This window comes from Cetorhinus maximus, chromosome 17 (genome assembly GCF_964194155.1).
Source record: "Cetorhinus maximus chromosome 17, sCetMax3.hap1.1, whole genome shotgun sequence".
NCBI classification, from domain to species: Eukaryota; Metazoa; Chordata; class Chondrichthyes; order Lamniformes; family Cetorhinidae; genus Cetorhinus; species Cetorhinus maximus.
Window position 1 is genome coordinate 17,237,899 of NC_135895.1, and position 21,363 is coordinate 17,259,261.

Genomic DNA, 21,363 nt, shown 5'->3' on the forward strand with positions numbered 1-21,363 from the left:
TGTAATAAGGTCAGAAGTTGAGTGACCCTGGCAGAACCCAAACTGAGTGCCAGCGAGCAGGTTATTGCTGAGTAAGTGCCGCTTGATAGCATTGTTGATGACCCCTTCCATTACTTTACTGATGATGGAGAGTAGACTGATAGGCTGGTGGTTGGCCGGCTTGGATCTGTCCTGCTTTTTGTTCCTGGCTGGAGCTCCTGTTGCAGCATCCCCACCTGACAGGGAGCCAAACCTATCAATCAGGCTGACTTCCAGGTGGTGAATCTGTTTCCTAACTAATCTAACCCCCTCCCCAGTAAATACTGGAACCAAAAGTTTGTTTGTTTTCCAATTGGTATGGGAACATGTTGTGCCATTGCAATGGATGTATCAGGTGACCAATGGTGGGGGTATTGAGGGTGGGATGGTTGAAGGCCATTTGATGAAACCACTGCGAATACATCCAACTAAAGTTATCAACCCTAGAGTTCGTGGGATCTGGAATTCTGGCTGGTTACACGCAGTCCAGGGTTCAGTTACCATGGGACTGGAAGACTGCTGGAGCTATTGTGTTGTAAAAATGCTGTGTGGGAGGAAGCATTGTTCCTGTAGGTTTGTTTTTCTTTCTTGGTCTCAGAATATCGGCAACGTCATGTTCATTGCTCATCCCTAGCTGCCTTAGAAGGTGGAGTGATTTTCTTTTCTACTTATCTCACAGTGTAGGTCAGACCAAATAGGCGTAGCAGAACCCCTTAGTTGCAGCTTTAATTATACTTCTCGCTATCCCCTGCAAATTTATAGATTTTTTTTTTAGAATTCAGATCCACAATTTACTGAGGTTTGCTAGTTCGGTACCATGATGATCACCATACTACCTGTATGGAGTATTATAAATGCTGTATTAAAAAAGACTGTGATTTTGCTACCACGGTAATACCTTCCCCACTATATGTTCTCAGTAATCATAACGTAGATGCAGTTTTGCTCCTTTTGTTGTGAGAATTACAAAGCCCTGGTTTTAGATAGCTCAGATAAAACAATGTACTGCAAATGCAGGAAATATGAAATAAAAAGAAAGCAGGAACTTCTGGAAATGCAGCCCCATCAATATTTGGAAATTGAAAGCACAGCTTGATATTCAAGCAATTTCTCTTTGCTGTTGTGCAATTGCAGTATTTTTTTTGTTTTGTTTTACATGATTATCTAATTGAGTATTGGTGACTTCTGCTTATGTTGTTAGTTAAAGGAAAGTGGTCTCACGTGCAAGATGCTCGAGTTTGAAGAAGATTGTTTACTCCCCTTGGATGCTTTGTTTTTTGAAAAGCCTTCATCCAAGAAAACGTATGTTATTCCATATTTTACTATATAAAGGTGCTTTATTTTGGTATACGCTGCCTATAGATCAAACCTGCCAAAAAAAGACTCAAATTACTTTGAACTTGGCTTGCTTCAGTTGTTATGACATGTTCAGTTAAGTTTCTGTAGAAACAGAGAATATATCATAGCCTGTAGTGAGACTGATAAATACTCCTGAAATTGACATTGACCAGACAACTCAGAAAGCTAGTCAAGTTAGTATTGTGAATGGAAATCACAATTGATCATATCTCTTCCCTGCCTACAGCGTATTCTACTCCTCGTGTCCTCAACTGACACACATTAATTTTAAATATTATTTTTATAACTCGGGAAAATTTGAGCCGTGTTATGAATATAATGGAAATGGGAAGTTATTAACCATAGTAGTTTCCGTTATTCAAAGGATGCTGCTCCATATTTGTATAATTGTTTTCTGTACACCTCTATCATTGGAATGTATTTCACTAACCTTAATATCTTTGCTTCATTTCCTGTGTACCTTTCCTCCTAATCCTCTAACAGCTATTTGATCATGTTGTTATGCCATACTTGCTCACATAACCAACTTCACTCCACTTCTAAATAATTCATGGTATGTGAAGTACTGTGACATATTTCTAAGAGACTTGGTCAAACGCTATATAAATGTAAGTTTTTCAACTCCTGTGGGAAGCATTTTATTATTTTTCAGATGAACCTCTCTGCACGAATAGAGAAATATTGATTGGCAGCATCATACTTAATGGAAAGTGGATCAGCAGGTCTTTATTGATATTTTTGAGGTGGTGAGAAACATACATACATTAAAAGGAATTATTAAACAATACAACAGAATGTACTGATTCTTTTCCTAGACTGACTGACCTGCCAGGTCCAAGGTCTAAAATAATGAACATTTATTTGTAAACTCACTTGTTTTTCTACATATTTCTTCTGTGAGAAAATATAGAGCTGCTGCAGCAGATGAGATGAGTTTTGATTAGAAGAGAACAGGAGTTTTTAATGACGTGATAAATAGCATAGGCGCAGAATTTCTTGGAGACTCGCGTCATTGAAATGTCACATCTGAAGGTACAGCATTGAAGTCCAAAGGAAATTGTGGCATCAGTGACTTACTCAATTACTTATGCCACATATAATTTCCTAGGACTTTTGCACTGTTCTGTCATTTCACCTCACCAAAATAGTGAACAGGTAATTATAATAGCTGCGCTTCATTAAAATCAATAACAAGTCTATGCTGAAAGTACATATATTGATTGCTGCTGCCGTTTAGTTTATTAAAGAATGGCACGAGTAGGCTCAGTATGGTGAAAAGGCCTGATTGTGACAAAGTATTTGAAGCAAAAAGTTCACTGTTTTCTTTCACTTGCCTTCCTCAAAGACCAAGTGCAGAACAGATGAGCTGATTAAGATTTACCTGAAAAGCTTCACTTTTTAGGACCTATCACTTGTCATGAGTATGCCCACTAAAATTAAATCAATGTGACCAAAACAGAAACAGAAATACCTGGAAAAACTCAGCAGGTCTGGCAGCAAAGGCGGAGAAGAGCACAGTTGACGTTTCGAGTCCTCATGACCCAGAAGAGCACAGTTGACGTTTCGAGTCCTCATGACCCTCAACAGAAGGGTCATGAGGACTCAAAACGTCAACTGTGCTCATTTCCACCGATGCTGCCAGAGCTGCTGAGTTTTTCCAGGTATTTCTGTTTCTGTTTTTGTTTTGGATTTCCAGGTTCCGCAGTTTTTTGTTTTTATCTCATTGTGACCAAGCCTGTTTTGTCACTTTTTGATACAACTAAATTGCAGGTGGTGGTGCAGTTTAGGAGCCTCGCTGTACTTACTGCTATCATATTAAATTGAAACACAACCCCAATGTGACGAAGGGCTGGCTTTCAATGATAAATCTCTTCAGCTGTTCCAGACACTGCGTGTGCTGCCGAGGCAAACACTTTTATTCTGATTAATCTGAACAAGCACTTATTGTGAAAGAGTTGGGCAGAATTCCTTCTGTAATAAACCTTAGATATTGCCACTGCAGTGTATTGAAGTTAACTAACAGTCGATTTTCAAAATACCTGGTAAGTAAGATCATTATAAATAGAGGTGCTTAGAGTTAAACAGATGTCTTATTCAACTAAAATTCTGATCCAAACATGCAGTTTCATTGCAGGACGTTCATTCACATTATACAGTATACCTGATTTTCTTATAACTATTGTCCATTTATTAGTGTTTCAAGACTCAATATACTGAAAATGATGGTCTGTTTCATACATGGATTGTTTTCAAATAATCCCATGGTATTCATAATGTCCTGATGGCCCACAAATACAGGTAGAGAGGGTCTCATTAACATCTTATCCAAGCTCTCCCTTGTTTGGATAGTAAAAGGTTGAATCAGGCAGGCGCTTTGGCTGCCCAATAGTAGACCTTGCCAAAGACAACATTGGCAAGTGCAGGAATTAAGCAGTAAGCCATTCCACACCATTTAGGGGTGCTCCTGTTTCTGCACAGCAATGTCAGTGAAGCTTTGCTTAATACAATACCATTCACTGAGCCAAGTTGAAATTTGAATACAAGAATGTGTCATGTAAGCATGTGTCAGTATTGAGACATTTTTGGCTGATGCTGAGAATTCTAAAGTGAGATTTGACTGATCTAGATGAAAATATGATGAATTTTTGGGGAGAAATTTATGGTTAGGTTGGGAATGAATTTCATCATCAAATTTGTTTGAAGGAATTATTAATGGTAAAGGTTTGGTTCTCACCAAATCATGATGGTATTGGTGATTGTAAAAGTGGCGGTGTCCTTGGTAAACTATTTAATTCAGGAGTATCAGAATCCAAAGGTAATGTATTAATTGAGGGAGGACTATGTTAATGTAGCAGACTGGTAGATGGCTTAATATGAGAACAAAATAGGAGAGTCAATAAGTGAGATGCTGCTGAGGCACATTTCAGATCTATACAGGAAGCAGAAATAGCTAAAAGAGCGAGGTTTTAATCTACAATCAAAGAGAGGTTGACCATACTCAAAAAGAAGACAAATATTAAAGTCAATCTTATGAGACAAAAGAGCTGAAAAATTTTCCATTTGGAATTATAGGCCTTTGTAGAAAACAATAAAGGAGAGAGTATCAACAACTTAGGGTGAAGTGAATTGAGATGCTTCATCTTGCCTCCATGCAAGGACAATTAACTTAATCTGAGGAAATTGCCATGGAACTACATTGGTAGCCTCAGAAGATGGGCATAAAGGTTGTCATGCCCACCATAATGTGGTTAATGTGGACTTTCATCCTTTTCTGTCTTAATTTTTCGAAGATGTGTGCAATGAATGAAAGGAACGCCCCATAATAAGTAAATGTGGAGAGTGTTCATTGCAAAGAAATCCGTGTAGGTCTACAATGAACATAATTTGGAGAGTTTTGAATACTTTAGATGCCAAAAAGCTCTGGTACTTGATGAAATCAAGCAGAGTTCAAGAAATATTTAAGTGGAGACCTCATTCATATTAAATGTTAATCTAATTCCTCTGTTTCTGGTAAAAACAGACATATGGGCAGTATTTTATTTTATGGAAAGTCATATATTTCACACAAACTAAAAAATATGTTCTACTAATACTGTGATAGGAAATTTATCAATCAAGAAACGACAAGTTGGCAGATTGCTCCGGCTCCACCAATTTCTGAAATACCAGCCGCTCAGGAATTGCAAAAAGAGCTAGAAAGACTAAAATCTTCAGGTATAATGTATTATTTTAACACTTCAAACCACCTTTATATTTTTTACTTATATAAATAGAAATACAGTTTTTTTTTAAAGCAGTTTTATGTTTTTTTCCTTGCTCTGTTATTTTACTTATTTTATTAATCGTTGAGTGCCGCTTTTAACCTCTCATTCTTTGACCAGTTTGGAGCAGAAAATAAATAGTCATGCAATCCAACAATTCAGACACCGGTTTGATCCTGTCGGTCAAACTTCCATGCACCAAAGAGAAAATTGTAACAGGTTCCATCTGTAAATTAACTGTTGTACTGTATTAATAGATATTTGTTACTGAATCTTAATAAATTGCCTGTCATTCTCATGTTATTAAGCAATTGTCTTCAGTCCCCATCACAAACTTCCTAGCCACCAGCTCCATTCCTCTCCATGGCAGCTGTCTCATATTGAACCAGACTGTTCACAATCTCGGTACCATATTTGACCTACAGCTGAGCTTCCAACCATACAATTGCGCTATCACTAAGATTGCTTATTTCCATTTCTTTAACATTGCCCAGTTCCACTCAGTTCATCTGCTGCTGAAACACAACTCTGTGCCTTTCTTTCTTCTAGTCTTGAGTATCCAAATGCACTCTTGGCCGGTCTTCCACGTTATATCCACCTGTAAACTTAAGGTCATTGAAAACTCTGCTGCTTGTGTCCTGTTAACCCCATCATCCTTGTGCTCACTTAATTACATTGGCTCTCAATTAAGCCTTGCCTAGATTTTAAAATTCTCAATCTTGTTTTTGAATCTCTCCATGGCCGCCTCCTCTCTAACTCTGCAACCACCTCCAGCCCTACAGCACTCCACTTTATCTGCACTCCTCCGATTCTGGCCTCTTGAGCATCCCGATTTTACTTGCTCCACCATTGGTGGCCATGCCCTCCCTGCCAGGACTCTAAGCCTGCCCCCTAAACCTCTCTGCCTCTCTAAATGTCTTTCCTCCTTTCAGACCCTTCTTTAAATCCACCTCTTTGACCATGCTTTTAGTCATCTATCCTAATGTCGTCTTATGTGGCTCAGTGTTAAAGTTCGTTTGATCACATTTCTGTGAAGTGCCTTGGGGTGTTTCATTATGGTAAAGGAGCTATGTAAACAGAAGTTGTTGTGGATGTATTGATAGATATTGAACATTTGAAATACAAATAAGAACGCAGCATAAAGGAATCTGCTTTCATCTTTAGATTATTTCATAGAAACTAGGAGCAGGAGTAGGCCATTCGGCCCTTTGAATCTGCTCCATCATTCAATATGATCATGGCTGATCCTCTATCTCAACGCTATATTCCCGCTTTATCCCCATACCCCATGATGCCCCTAATATCCAAAAAATTATCAATTTATTTCTTGAATATACTCAGTGACCCGTCCTCCACAGCCTTCTGTGATTGAGAATTCCACCAATTAACCACCCTCTGAGTGAAGAAATGTTTCCTCATCTCAGTCCAAAATGGCCTGCCCCGTATCCTGAGACTGTGGCCCCTGGTTCTAGACTCTCCAACCAGGGGAAACATCCTCCCTGCATATAGTCTGTCTAGCCGTTAGAATTTTATAAGTTTCAATCAGATCCCCTCTCTTTCTTCTAAACTCTAGTGAATACAGGCCCAGTCGAACCAATCTCTCCTCATACGATATTCCTGCCATCCCCAGTATCAGCCTAGTGAACTTTCGCTGCACCCCCTCTATGGAAAGTAGGGAGACCAAAACTGCAAGCAATACCCCAGATGTGGTCTCACCAAGGCCTTGTGTAACTGCAATAAGGCATCCTTACTTCTGAACTCAAATCCTCTTGCAATGAAGGCCAACATACAATTTGCCTTCCTAATTGCTTGCTGCACCTGCCTGTGTGCTTTCATTTGCTGGTGTACAAGGACACCCAGATACCTTTGTACATCCACACTTCTCAATATATCACCATTTAAATAATACTCTGCCTTTCTGTTTTTCACATCGAAGCGTATAACTTCACATTTATCCACGTCATACTGCATCTGCCATGTGCTGTCCCACACACAACTTGTCTAAATCACCCTGAAGCCCCCTTGCATCCTCCTCACAACCCTGCCCAGTTTTGTGTTGTCACCAAACTTGGAAATACTGCATTTGGTTTCCTCATCCAAGTCATTTATATATATCGTGAATAGCTGGGGTCCAAGCACTGATCCCTGTGGTACACCACTAGTTACCACCTGGAAAAGGACCTATTTATTCCCACTCTCTGTTTCCGGTCTTTCAACCAATTTGGGGGAGGCGATGGCGTAGTGGTATTGTCGCTGGGCAAATAAATCAGATACCCAGGGTAATGCTCTGGGGACCCATGTTCGAATCCCGCCATGGCAGATGGTGGAATTTGAATTCAATAAAAAAAAAAATCTGGAATTATAAGTCTAATGATGACCATGAAACCATTGTCAATTGTTGTAAAAACCCATCTGGTTCACTAATGTCCTTTAGGGAAAGAAATCTGCTATCCTTACCTGGTCTGGCCTACATGTGACTCCAGACCCACAGCAATGTGGTTAGCTCTTAAATGCCCTCTGAACAAGGGCAATTAGGGTTGGGCAATAAATGCTGGTCTAGCCAGTGATGCCCACACCCCATGAATGAATAAAAAAAAAATTCTTAATCCATGCCAGTATATTACCCCCAATCTCATGTGCTTTAATTTTGCCCACTAGCCTCTTATGTGGGACCTTATCAAAAGCCTTCTTGAAATCCAAATACACCACATCCACTATTCTACTCGTTACATCCTCAAAAAACTCCAGTAGATTAGTTAAGCATGATTTCCCTTTCATAAACCCATCCTGACTTTGTCTAATCCCGCTAATGCTTTCCAAGTGTTCTATCACCTCGACTCTAGCATTTTCCCCACTATTGATGTTAGGCTAACTGGTCTGTAATTGTTTTTTTCTCATTTCTTTTTTAAAAAATGGGGTTACATTTGCCACCCTCCAATCTGTAGGAACTGCTCCAGAGTCTATAGAATTTTGCAAGATGACCACCAATGTATCCAATATGTCCAGGGCCAATTTCTTTAGTACTCTGGGATGTAGATTATTAGGCCCTGGGGATTTTTCAGCCTTTAACCCCATTAATTTCTCTAGCACCATTTTTATTCTAATACTGATTTTCTTCAATTCCTCCCTCTCACTAGACTCTTGGTTTCCTAACATTTCTATGAAATTATTTGTGTCCTCTTTTGTGAAGACAGAACCAAAATATGTGTTCAATTCTTCTGCCATTTAGTTCAATTTTTCTGCCATTTGTAAATGCTTCAAATTGTTGACCTCTTTATCTTCTGGTTTGTAACGATACAATCAGATTAATAGAACTTCAAAATCAAAACAGAAAATGTTATAAATATACATTCGGCCTGTCAGTGCATCAAAAAAAAAATATTTAATTTTCAGGTAGAGACTTCTCATAAGAACATTCTAACAAAATATCTCTACTTAAAAATGTTATATTATTTTTTAAATTTCTTTTTACAGATACAGCCAAACCTCTTGTGTATTTTCAATGTTTACAGTTCTTATTTCAGATTTATATTTACATTTTTTTCTTTATATGGACCTTCATTTCTGTCTTATCATCTTTATTTTGACTTTAAACAGCTTCTGGAATCTCTCATCAGTTTCTCATTGCTTTATTACATTGCTTGCATACATTTTTTACACAAATATGATCAAGGTCTTTATTTTCTAGTTAACAGAACTAATACCAAGGCAGTTATGATTAAAGTCCTCTCCCGGTGCTATTTTATGTTCTTGTAGTGACCAAAAGTGGCTGGAAAATGGGAGCAGGGCTGCCTTGTAGATACTTTTGCCTCTATTCTTGAAACAACACAAACCTCATTTAGGGTCAGCGTAGATTGCGTTTTACCTCCTGTGGGTAACAGCAGTCCCAGCCATTACATAAATTCTCAGAAGGTCAATCGCATTTGTACTTTCTGGAGGAAACACAGCGCTTTTCCTAGGTATGGCATTCTAACCTTTTATAATGTTCTGCAGTGACAGCCTGTCACTTGATAGCCAAATCATGGCCCTAACATTGTCAATCAGCCAAGGACTTTTCAAACAGCATGCTAAATTCATATACAATGGCTTAATTATCATACCAATCTATGGTTTGCCTGATCCTCAGATTCAATGACATGCATTCATAACTAAAATTTAATTGATGTTTCTGGGATCTAGTAACATTGAAGAAAATTACAGTTGTTGGATAGAATTAAGTAGCTAATAACTACTTTCATTTTTAATAGATAAACACTTCCTAAAAGCCCCTTGTGAATGAGTGAAACATCTATATATGCACAAACCATTGTGTGGGGTTTGTGTACCAGTGCTTGCTACATTGGTGGCCACTAATATAAGGAGGATCTGCTCGCTGTCCATCAAGGCAATCCTGACCCTTTTTGTTTTCAAGAGTAGCCAATTGTACATACAGTCATTTAATACTGTATATAGTGATGTACTGCCACCTTCAAGGCCTTTGTAAAATGGGTGTTACTGTGTATTTGGGTTTCTATCTATTTTTATTATTGCACATTGTGGTAAAATCATGTAATATAAATTTGTCATGTATGTCAATTTTTTCCAGGCAAACAGATTTTTGTCCGTTCCAATTCATGCATTAAAGTTCCATGGGTAACTGTAGCTGTATGTAAGCCTCGATTTTTGCATTCCAAACGAAATCTGTGCTGCAAGTGCCTGATTGCTTCATCAATCTTGCTTACAGCCCACTGAAATGGCTTCCTAATTTTGCGGCAACAGTTAATTTGAAAAATTGACACGAGCCTGCAGCACAATTTTGGCTTTGTGTTGGGAGCTTACTGTGGGATTGTGTAAAATCTGGCTAGTTGATTTAAAGGGATGTGTGCATTTAAAGTAAGTGGTTGCTAGCTGAGAAATAATATTGTTTCACCCTTTATAAAGTTTCCAAATTAAGTGAAAGGAAATCCATTTTGGAAGAACAAAATGGAATGAAATTAAATCGATAGCAAGAAATGATGTAGGGTCAGATGATGTAGAATCTGTGTGGGTAGAGTTGAGGAACTGCAAAGGTAAAAAAAACCATAATGGGAGTTACGTACAGGCCTCTGAACAGTAGTCAGGATGTGGGGCACAAGATACACCAGGAGATAGAAAAGGTGTGTAAGAAAGGCAAGGTTACAGTGATCATGGGGGATTTCAATATGCAGGTAGACTGGGAAAATCAGGTTGGTAGTGGATCCCAAGAAAAGGAATTTGTGGAATGTCTATGAGATAGCTTTTTGGAGCAGCTTGTGGTGGAGCCCACTAGGGAACAGGCAATTCTAGATTTAGTGATGTGTAATGCGGCAGATTTGATAAGGGAGCTTAAGGTGAAGGAACCCTTAGGAGGAAGTGACCATAATATGATAGAATTTACTCTGCAATTTGAGAGGAAAAAGCTGGAATCAGATGTAACAGTATTACAGTTGAATAAAGGCAACCACAGAGGCATGAAGGAGGAGCTGGCCAGAATTGACTGGGAGATGAGCCTAGCAGGAAAGACAGTGGAACAGAAATGGCAGGAGTTTCTGGGAGTAATTTGGGAGACACAGCAAAAATTCATTCCTAGGAAGAAGAAGCATATTAAAGGGAGGACGAGGCAACCATGGCTGACAAGGGAAGTCAGGGACAGCATAAAAGCTAAAGAGAAAGCATACAATGCGGCGAAGAGCAGTGGGAAAGCAGGGTATTGGGAATACTACAAAGACCAACAGAGAACAACTAAAAAAGAAATAAGGAGGGAGAAGATTAAATATGAGGGTAAACTAGCCAGTAATATAAAAGAAGATTGCAAGGGTTTTTTTAGATATATAAAGGGTAAGAGAGAGGTAAAAGTGGACATTGAGCCGCTGGAAAATGACGCTGGAGAAGTAGGAGTGGGGAACAAAGAAATGGCGGAGGAACTGAATAGGTACTTTGCGTCAGTCTTCACAGTGGAAGACACGAGTGACATCCCCAAAGTTCAAGAGAGTCGGGGGACAGAGGTGAGTATGGTGGCCATTACCAAGGAGAAGGTGCTAGGAAAACTGAAAGGTCTGAAGGTGGATAAATCACCTGGACCAGATGGATTATACCCCAGAGTTCTGAAGGAGATAGCTGAAGAGATAGTGGAGGCGTTAGTGGCGATCTTTCAGGAATCACTGGAGTCAGGGAGGGTCCCAGAGGACTGGAAAATCGCTAATGTAACCCCCCTGTTTAAGAAGGGGGTGAGGTAAAAGACGGAAAATTACAGGCCGATTAGCCTGACCTTGGTCGTTGGTAAGATTTTAGAGTCCATTATTAAGGATGAGATTTCAGAATACTTGGAAGTGCATGGTAAAATTGGGCAAAGTCAGTATGGTTTCATCAAGGGGAGGTCATGCCTGTCAAATCTGTTAGAATTCTTTGAGGAGGTAACGAGTAGGTTAGACAAAGGAGAGCCAATGGATGTTATCTACTTGGACTTCCAGATGGCCTTTGACAAGGTGCCACACAGGAGGCTGCTCAGTAAGATAAGAGCCCATGGTGTTAGAGGCAATGTACTAGCATGGATAGAAGATTGGCTGTCTGGCAGGAGGCAGAGAGTGGGGATAAGGGGGTCCTTCTCAGGATGGCGGCTGGTGACTAGTGGAGTTCCGCAGGGGTCAGTGTTGGGACCACAACTTTTCACTTTATACATTAATGATCTAGATGAAGGAACTGAGGGCATCCTGGCTAAGTTTGCAGATGATACAAAGATAGGTGGAGGGACAGGTAGTATTGAGGAGGCGGGGAGGCTGCAGAAGGATTTGGACAGGTCAGGAGAATGGACAAAGAAGTGGCAGATGGAATACAACGTGGGGAAGTGTGAGGTCATGCACTTTGGTAGGAAGAATAGAGGCATAGACTATTTTCTAAATGGGGAGAGAATTCAGAAATCTGGAGTGCAAAGGGACTTGGGAGTCCTAGTCCAGGATTCTCTTAAGGTTAACTTGCAGGTTGAGTCGGTAGTTAGGAAGGCAAATGCAATGTTGGCATTTATTTTGAGAGGACTAGAATATAAAATCAGGGATGTACTGCTGAGGCTTTATAAGGCTCTGGTCAGACCAGATTTAGAATATTGTGAGCAATTTTGGGCCCCGTAACTCAGGAAGGATGTGCTGGCCCTGGAGAGGGTCCAGAGGAGGTTCACGAGAACGATCCCAGGAATGAAAGGCTTAACATATGAGGAACGTTTGAGGACTCTGGGTCTATACTCGATGGAGTTTAGAAGGATGAGGGGGGATCTGATTGAAACTTACAGAATACTGAAAGGCCTGGATAGAGTGAATGTGGGGAAGATGTTTCCATTAGTAGGAGAGAATAGGACCCGAGGGCACAGCCTCAGAGTAAAGGGAAGACCTTTTAGAACAGAGATGAGGAGAAACTTCTTTAGCCAGAGAGTGGTGAATCTATGGAGTTCATTGCCACAGTAGGCTGTGGAGGCCAGGTCATTGAGTGTATTTAAGACCGAGATAGATAGGTTCTTGATTGGTAAGGAGATCAAAGGTTACGGGGAGAAGGCGGGTGAATGGGGTTGAGAAACTTATCAGCCATGACTGAATGGCGAAACAGACTCGATGGGCTGAACGGCCTAATTTTTGCTCCTATGTCTTATGGTGTTATGGTCTTATGGATTGTGTGCTAAAGTGTTGAAATGGCTCAGCATTAGATTCCCTTGTTTAATGCTGACAAAGTGTACCTGCTATTTCATGGGGTGGTGCAAAAGAAGGATGCCCTGTTTGCCACACAATAACAATCTCTTCAGGGAACAGTAGAATGCTTTGGCATTCAAGACATGCTGGGAAAACTCAATTATCTGCACGGTACATGTGTTATACCTATGATGCTCGTGAATCTTAGAAACTTGGTGTCTGTGAAATAGTGTGTACCTTATAGATCTAATGCCTACTTTCCACAGGAAAAGTGATGGATCTATTGTCTGTTCCAAACAAGAACTCGGTCATCTATTTAATGCATCTATGGACAGTTGATTGACCGATTTGATATGTAGTATATATGGTTGACAGCTTGGAAGGATCCAACATAGTACAAGTTTAATACACACCAATAAGTACATTTCTCTGGTCCAAGTTGTGTACATATTGACCTTCCAAAGAATGGCATACCTATATGAAGACCTATTTGATAAAGTGAAGGTGCCAAACAGGTCATCTCTGATCTTACCAAGAAACAGAGTTTGGGCCAATAAATACACATCCAGAGATCAGACGAGTGTGTGCTTGATGCCTAAATTACTGTGCAGTTGCATTTCTTGTCCCTTCAAGAACTGCTTTTCCTCCTCCAAATTTAGGAGCGCCTTTGGAACTCCCAAAATAATCTCTACCTCGTTCATTTTGGTTGTTTCAAACAAAATTGCAACTGGAAGAATGATGCAAATGCAAAACTTTGGGGCCAAACAGCAACATTAATAACAGTAGAGATAAAACTTTCAAACCAAAAATTACACAGGGATATTCACATTTTATAAGTTTCTTCCAAGCAGTCTACACACTATGGAACTAGTTCAAATGGGCAAGTGCTGCTGTCAGTGATGAAGCAGCTAGAAAATCACAATCAATGAGGGACCTATTTGAATACTTTTAGGAGCCTTAGGAACCTTAGGAGGTTTATGCTGGCCACCATGGCAGACTGAAAAATGCTAGCTTTTTCCCTGATCAGGAAATTGCATCCTGCTGTGAATAAGGCACGCTAGTCTGCATACTCAATATTGCAGCCTATACTCAGGGCAGCAGAACCTTGTAGAATCTTCCCTGTAGTACATAGGTATGATGAAAATGTAGAGAAAAATGCAGCAATGTGGCCTGATACAGATCAGCTTTGTTTTGCCAATACACTTGTAAATCACTGTCTTTTCTTATTATGGTTTAACTTTTCTTTCTGTCATACCTTATCGCCACTCAGTTTTGGAGTTGTTTTCAACATTTAGTCCCCCTACTTTACGGGTAAAATGTGTAAATTCAAAATATATCTAACTGATCGTAAATAAGAAATCATGTACAAGTGCTTGAAGATAGGTAGGTAAGAGAAAAACCCTCAGACTTATTGGAGAGTGAAGGTTAAATTTATTTTGTAAATGTTTGACAATATGGAGTTTTAGAAAAGCTGAAGGATAAAAGCACAACTAGAAATGTGAAGAAAAATCAAAGAATAAGATAAATGAGAAACAGTTCTGAGTGTTTATTTTTTGGGAAAAGTATGAAGTAAAGAATAAATCTAGTGTACTGCAGATGTTTTGTTCTATCGTTGTTAAAAAAGGATACGTTGTACATTTCACTGTATAAAAAATAATAGAATGATAGAGTTGCAGATTTTTACAGTGTAGAGAAGGACTATTGGGCTCATGGAGCCTGCACCAGCTTTCTGAAAGAGCATTCTACTTAGTCTCATTCCCCTGCCCTCTCTACATAACCCTCAAAATTTTAATTATTCGCGTATCTAAAAACTATTATGAACTCTACTGTGCTTTCTGAGAGATTGATCATTTGAACATAGATTTGAGTTAACCAGCTAAAACTTGGACCTGAATCGTAATAGTGTAGAGAAAGTGTGTGAACTGCTAATGATTGTTGGTTGCTTAATCTTTATGTATGGATTAAAGGCACACTCACTGCACTGGTGCCAAAACTATATGTATTCATCAAACTTTTTAATTTTATTATTTTACTGAGAACATTTTTTTTTTATTCAGCAAAATCTTGTTGATCCTGATTTAGTGTTTACCCTGTCAGACTGTATGTCTTTCTTTGTTTTATTTTTCTAGGCATCCATCAGTCACAGAAGAGATTTGTGCCTCCTTTAAAGAAGAAGACTGAAAATGAATGCCAGTCACAAATGGTTTTTGATCGCCAATATATGCATACCCCGATCAAACGTAAAACATTTGAAATAGGGTTAAATAACTCCCTAAAAGATCAATCTCAGCTTAGGTTCAGAAGTGACAATTCTATTCCTTCAACCATCCTGTTAAATGACAACAGTAAAGGTCACAGCAGACATCAGCATGAAGTGACATTTGATAATTTGAATTGTCTTAGTACTGCACATCATAACGCTGAGGAGAAGGATGAAAATGCTAACCCTTTATTCAGGAAAAGGTAATCTTCTCCCATTTTGTATTATGCAGAGCACCCCATGTTTTTCTGCAGCAAGACTTGACAATGATTGTACAACTCTGCAATCAAATTTCTAGAGGAAAGAAGTTTTCATTAGAAAGTATACATCAGTACCTGACTTATTGCTAGCAAGTTTAGTTTTGAGGAAATGCCCAAATTAATATTTCAGTCAGTCAAGGTAATAATTAAGATAGGGAGATGATGTAATTTTAACTGAACCCAGCTGACGAGGTCTGAGCAGCTGACCATTTTACATCTCACATTTTTACTTTCCATTAACTTCAATGAATGGGTAGCAAATCCAATCCTTTCAGTTTCCTACCAGTCAGACCATTTTTAAAATTATCCTCATTGCCTTTGCTTCCCCAAATGGTTCCATGATTATATCCAATGTGTTACTGAATCATATAAGCATTGAATCTCCTTGCTGTGGTTCCCAGGCCTGTAAAGTAAGCTGACCTCAGCTGGGCAATATTGCGAGCACTATAATTGGTGTGAATGCCTCTGGGTTAGGTAGGGGAAAGTTGGTTTTATTGCTGGCTGGTAACTCCTGGTACAGTTCCCATATGCAGTTGTAGTAAGAACAGAATTGGGCTGATGTTCTTACTGATAAATTACCATGCCTCACTATCAAACCCTACTATCAAAATAAAATATCCACTTGGGCAAGGTCCCAGAGTGCATCTGGTAGCCACAAAACTGTATCTCATCAAGGAGCTTTCAATGGGAGGGAAAGAAACCAGCAAAAAATATTTAAAACAAGGCCCTTATGGCCCTAAAATGGAGAGTCTGTGGTTCCTTTTATTACCAGGGAAGTCTACTTCATTTGGACGAGAACATTAATTGCAATTGAGGGGGGCTCTGGACAGATCTTCCACTAGCTCCCCATATCAAGGGTTATTATTGAGGAAAGTTTCTGAGATTCCCTAGCAGATTTCTTTCTTTACACCCTTGAAGGCCTCAGAATAATTCACACATGTAGCTTATGTATCTTTGAGGCATTCAAAGCTCCAAATCTCCACTAGAGTAAGGTAGTCAATTACAGAGCAGATCAATTATCTTCCTTAGCCAGAATGGCTTCTGTGGGAGCCAGAAAGAAACCAAATATACTTTCTTTGGCTCAGTTGGGTCTTTGAAGGTGACTGAGCCTTGCAAGAGAGATCAGCTCGAACCAGGGCAACCTCTATTGATGTGCCCTTCAAGCTCTAAGGCAAAGAGCCCTGTCCTGAAAGTTGGAACAGATCTTTCTCTGGCTCTGGATTCTGGTTCCTCACAAACGTACTTGCATAGGTGGGGTAGGGCTACATTCAGAATGGTGACTGTCTATCTAAACATAATCACCTTATAATTACACTCTTAGAGCCTTGTCGCTCCTTCCCTCCAATTGGGAGATGTTGCACAGCTACCACTGGCACCAGGGTATAATTATATCTTGATTAGTTTACATAGGCAGTTTCTATTATAAATTTTGATATAAACATTTATAATTGAACATAAAACCATGAGGTAAATACCTTTATTGCATTCCTTTGGGCTGGGCGGAGCAGGAGTATTTCCTCCCATTCACAAGCTTAGCACGTTGTGATTGGACCCTTGCAATCCCCAACGATGTCCAATTCACCCCTCCCCTTGTAATATCCAACCACTCCCCCCGACAATGTCCTACTCTCCCATGATGTCCGACCTCCCCTCCATCAACTGAACTCCACGCCTTGCAATGTCAGATTTGCTTAACATCCAGTCTCAGCTGTTTTTCCACCTGACAATCAAGTAGCCTGTCAATCTGGTTGGTTGTCAAGTGGGAAGCCTATTTTAAAAAAATTAAAAGATGTCCTGTGGTTATATGCTACAGGATGTACAGGAAATCCTTGCTTCTGGGTTTCCCATCTGAAAATCACTTCCCCCCTCACCCTTCGGCTCTCTTCCTGGTCCCAAGTAATATGATTGTTTGAAGTACTAAACCAAAGCTTTACTATGGATCTTTTGAACAACACATCTAAAGCCTGTCAAAATTGTTATTGGTATTTTAAGAAGTTTGATACATAACTTCATCGTACTCATTAGCTAAAGCAAAGTAATATTTCATAAGATCTGAAATACATGACACTTTTGCATATTTTCTCTTCCTATAGATTATTTAAAATGCCAACCAAAGCAGCAAATAATTTAACAATTGTTAACTGCTCACCTTTTCTCGAGAGCTCCCTGTTACAAGATGAAAACTATGATTTTAGAAGTGTTGCTGAAAAACACACTGGATATGGTGGAACAGATCATACCAAACAGAAACATCAGAATGACACTCAGTCTCTGAAAAAAGCACATGTGCTTCCAATGATGCCGCAAGCACTTAATGTAAAAGGTAAGGGCTATTATTATAGCAGCCACAATTGGACAAGTTTTCTGCCCTATATGAATAATTGTGAGGGCATCAACAAAAAATGATGTAATGTCGGGAGAAACACATGACTGTCTTTAGCATTTGAAAAGTCCTGGATAGCCATTTCTATTTAATTTAGTATCTTTTAAACTTCATTAAGTCCTCTTTCATATTCTACTTTCAAGACTGATGAGCCCAAGGGTGGATTTCCCTCTTTTCACTGGATGATGGCAGCAGGATTCTGCCCACTAGCCTAGTCCTATCGTGACCCCAGTTGCACTGACAGTGACCAGTTTATTATGCAGGGTGGGCTCTCAGTTAGATTCTTGGTGCTGCCCAACAAAATTCAATATTGTAATGGGATACCCATTGCAGTACTTCACAGAGGATGAGAGATCATTAAAAGGGCAGGCATGCTTCAGAGTTTCTTTGGCATATCTGGACAAGAGGTTCTTATTAGGCTTTGGGTCCTCTAGAAGCAAACAAAGGGAAAAGTGCTCATTGTTAGGCTTTCTCCCTCCAACTGACACTAACGAGCTTGATGTCTCTGCCACTGAATATGCTAATTCATCTCTCCTGGTAGCCCCCTTGGATCACGAGTAAGCAGAAGATGGAGAAGTTGTCTGGTTTCTTGGATGCAGATCCACAGACCATCTGCTCGTGGCGGGGGGGGGGCTGGTGGTGGATGGGCGGGGGATGGGTGACAGGTGTCCACAATTCTTGCTGAGCGGGAAGGAGGAAATATTTCCATGGGATTCAGTGATGGACCATCCCATTTCCCTTAAATTTTTATTTCCACAATGCCTGAATAAAATGTATGCAATTTTCAAATCTCAGTTTTTCCTGCCTTTTTGTGATTCACTCCAGCCGTTTTAGTTTAATTTTACTTGTTGCACCAGCAAGATGTGCTGTGGGGGCAATTCCTTCAAAGTGACAATGCAAGGATAATCCTGCCAAACAGTACTTCCTGGCATTGAAAGAGCAAGACTAAGAGGAAATACCATTTGTACTGGTGTGAAGTAGGAACAGAGGAAATGTGGTTTTAACTAGTAGATAGAGACAGAGGGAGTTTAAGACAAATACCAAGACAATTTGAAGTGGTTGGGGGAGACTGAACTGACAATTGAGAGGGCAGTGAATTGTTTGAGGTGGAGATGTTGCTTGAACAGCTAATTCATTCTGAAAATATCAACATAAAACACATTTAAACAGCAAAAATTGTTGTTTCTCAAAGCTTAGTCCCATTGGCAAATGTCAGTAACCAAGTCTTTTCTACGACTATTATTTCTGTGCTTTGCTTTTGTTAGCTATGTGCAAAATTAAAAATGGAGTTGGGCACCTATACACTACCTGTTCCAGTACTTGGTTTATAACATAACTCATGACAGATGCACTATAATAAATATGGGTCAAAAGAATAAAAACGTGAACTTGCAGTTATGTAGTACCTTACTTCTCTTAGGGCCTAAAGCACATCACATACAATGAATACCTTGGAAGTGCATTCGTGATCATCATGTAGATGAATCAGTACATGTGTCATATTATGATCTGAGTATATGCTTGTTGTGATTGAAAATGAATAAAATTTTGCACTAGAATTGTGGTTCATGAGGTATATAATAAATGCACTTGCAGTAGATGGATTGCTAGGGATCATAGGTCAAGTACCTGAAACCCCCTTCCGAATGAAACTCCACCAGATGGAATTCAGCGGTTCAAGAAGGCAGTTCACCATCAACTTCTCGAGGGCAATTGGTGATGAACAACAAATGCTCAGCTTGCCCGTGACACTCGCATCCCACAGAAGGATATAAACGATAGAGGTTTAATGACTTCTAGTATTTTCAATCAAGTGTACCTTGAGGCTTAACTAAGTCTCCCACGCTGTAAAAAAAAAAATTGAAATAAAAGTGGGAAATGCTGGAAATACTCACCATGTCTGATAGCATCTGTGGAGAGTGAACCAGATTTCTGATGATAGGCCTGGGTACTTCCAGCATTTTCTATTTTATTTCAGATCTCCAGTGTCAGCAGTATTTTTCTTTTCTCTAAAAGTTTGATTGTTGGTCTATGCTGTTTTAGCTGATCTCAGTCTTGGTGGCTGGGGGAAGTGGGGAGGGCGCAGGATTGGCACCATAATAGATCTCAGCATAATGTGCTGGGAAAAGCAAAAAATAGCCAGGATCCAGCTCCTGATCACTTTGCAAGAATCCCTTAGAAAATAATTATGTATCCACATTGGGTGACTATAATTTTGGACTCAACTGTGATGCATTCACAGCTGAATAGTCCATCAAGACACAGTAAGGTTCAAATAAAAAGAATAGTCACTTAGTAAATTATCAATGGCCTTTAGCACATATGGAAATATACCCCCAGATGAGCCAATTCCAAGGAAAATAAAAGGAAGAAGCAAATTGGGCAACAAAAGTGAATACATATTTGAAAAAATAACTTGCAACAAAATAATGACTGAAGTACCATCCAGCTTTTCTTGATTCCCCGCCATAGTACCGGAAAGGCTCTGACCAAGGTTGCAAATGACATCCTAGTTGAATGTGACAAAGAAAAATTATCCTTTCTTCTCCTTCTTGATCTGCCTGTGGCTCAGTTGGTAACATTCTTTCCTCTGGAGTCAGAAGGTTCTGGGTTTAAGTTCCACTTCAGGACTTGAGCACAAAAGTCAAAGCTGAGGGAGTGCAGAGGCCCCGTTTGCCCTCTCAGGTGGACATAAAAGATTCTGCGGCACTATTTCCCCAGTGCCCTGGCCAATATTTATCCTTCAATCATCATCATAAAAAAAACCCCACAAATTTTCTCGTCCTTATTATACTGCTGTATGTGGGAGCTTCCTGTGTGAAAAGGTGCTGCTGCATTTTCTACATTACAACAGTGATTGCAGTTCAGAAGTGCTTCATTGGCTGTAAAGTGCTTTGTGGCATCTAGTAGTCATGAAAGGTGCTGTTTAAAGCAAGTTTTTTTTGTCTGATGTCTTTGACACAGTTGACCACAAAATTCTCCTCCAAAGCCTCTCCATTGTCATCCATCTGGATGGGACTGCACTCGCCTGGTTCCATTTTTGCCTATCCAGTCACAGCCAGAAAATCACCTGATATGGCCTTTCTTTCCACTTCTGGAGTTACCTTTAGTGTCCCTCAAGGATCTATCCTTGGCACCCTCCTATTTCTCATCTACGTACTGCCACTCCATGACATAATTTGAAAATAGTTTCCAATGCAGGCTGATGACACCAAGCTCTGCTTCACGACCATCTCTCTTGATCCCTCCACTGTCTCTAAATTGTCATGCTTGTCCAACAGTGAGTACTGGATGAACAGAAATTTCTTCCAAATAAATATTGAGAAGACAGAAGCCATTGTCTTCAGTCACCATTGCAAACCTCATTCCCTTGGCAGTGACTCCATCCTTCTAGCTGGCAGCTGTCTGAGGTTGACCCAGACAGTCACAACCTTGGTTTTATATTTGACCCCGAGATGAATTTCCAACCACATATCCGGATTATCACTAAGATCACCTATTTCCACTTCCATAACATTGTCCACCTCCACCCGTGATTCAGTTTAATTATTGCTGAAACCCTCATTCATCCCTTTGTTACCTCTAGACTTGACTATTCTAATGCAGTCCTGGCTGTTCTCCCTAGTTCTACTCTCTGCAAACTTGGGCAGCA

General features: G+C 39.8%; 1 protein-coding gene across 1 annotated transcript in view; it reads left to right on the plus strand.

The window, feature by feature from the left end:
* The first annotated feature begins 14,169 nt into the window (after nt 1–14,169).
* hfm1 (helicase for meiosis 1) overlaps nt 14,170–21,363 on the plus strand; it is a 109,686-nt gene continuing 102,492 nt past the window's right edge. Inside the window, exons 1-3 of the mRNA XM_078561898.1 lie at nt 14,170–14,191; nt 14,938–15,271; nt 17,422–17,651. Coding sequence (XP_078418024.1) covers nt 14,170–14,191; nt 14,938–15,271; nt 17,422–17,651 — 586 coding nt within the window. The remainder of the gene's footprint in view (nt 14,192–14,937; nt 15,272–17,421; nt 17,652–21,363) is intronic.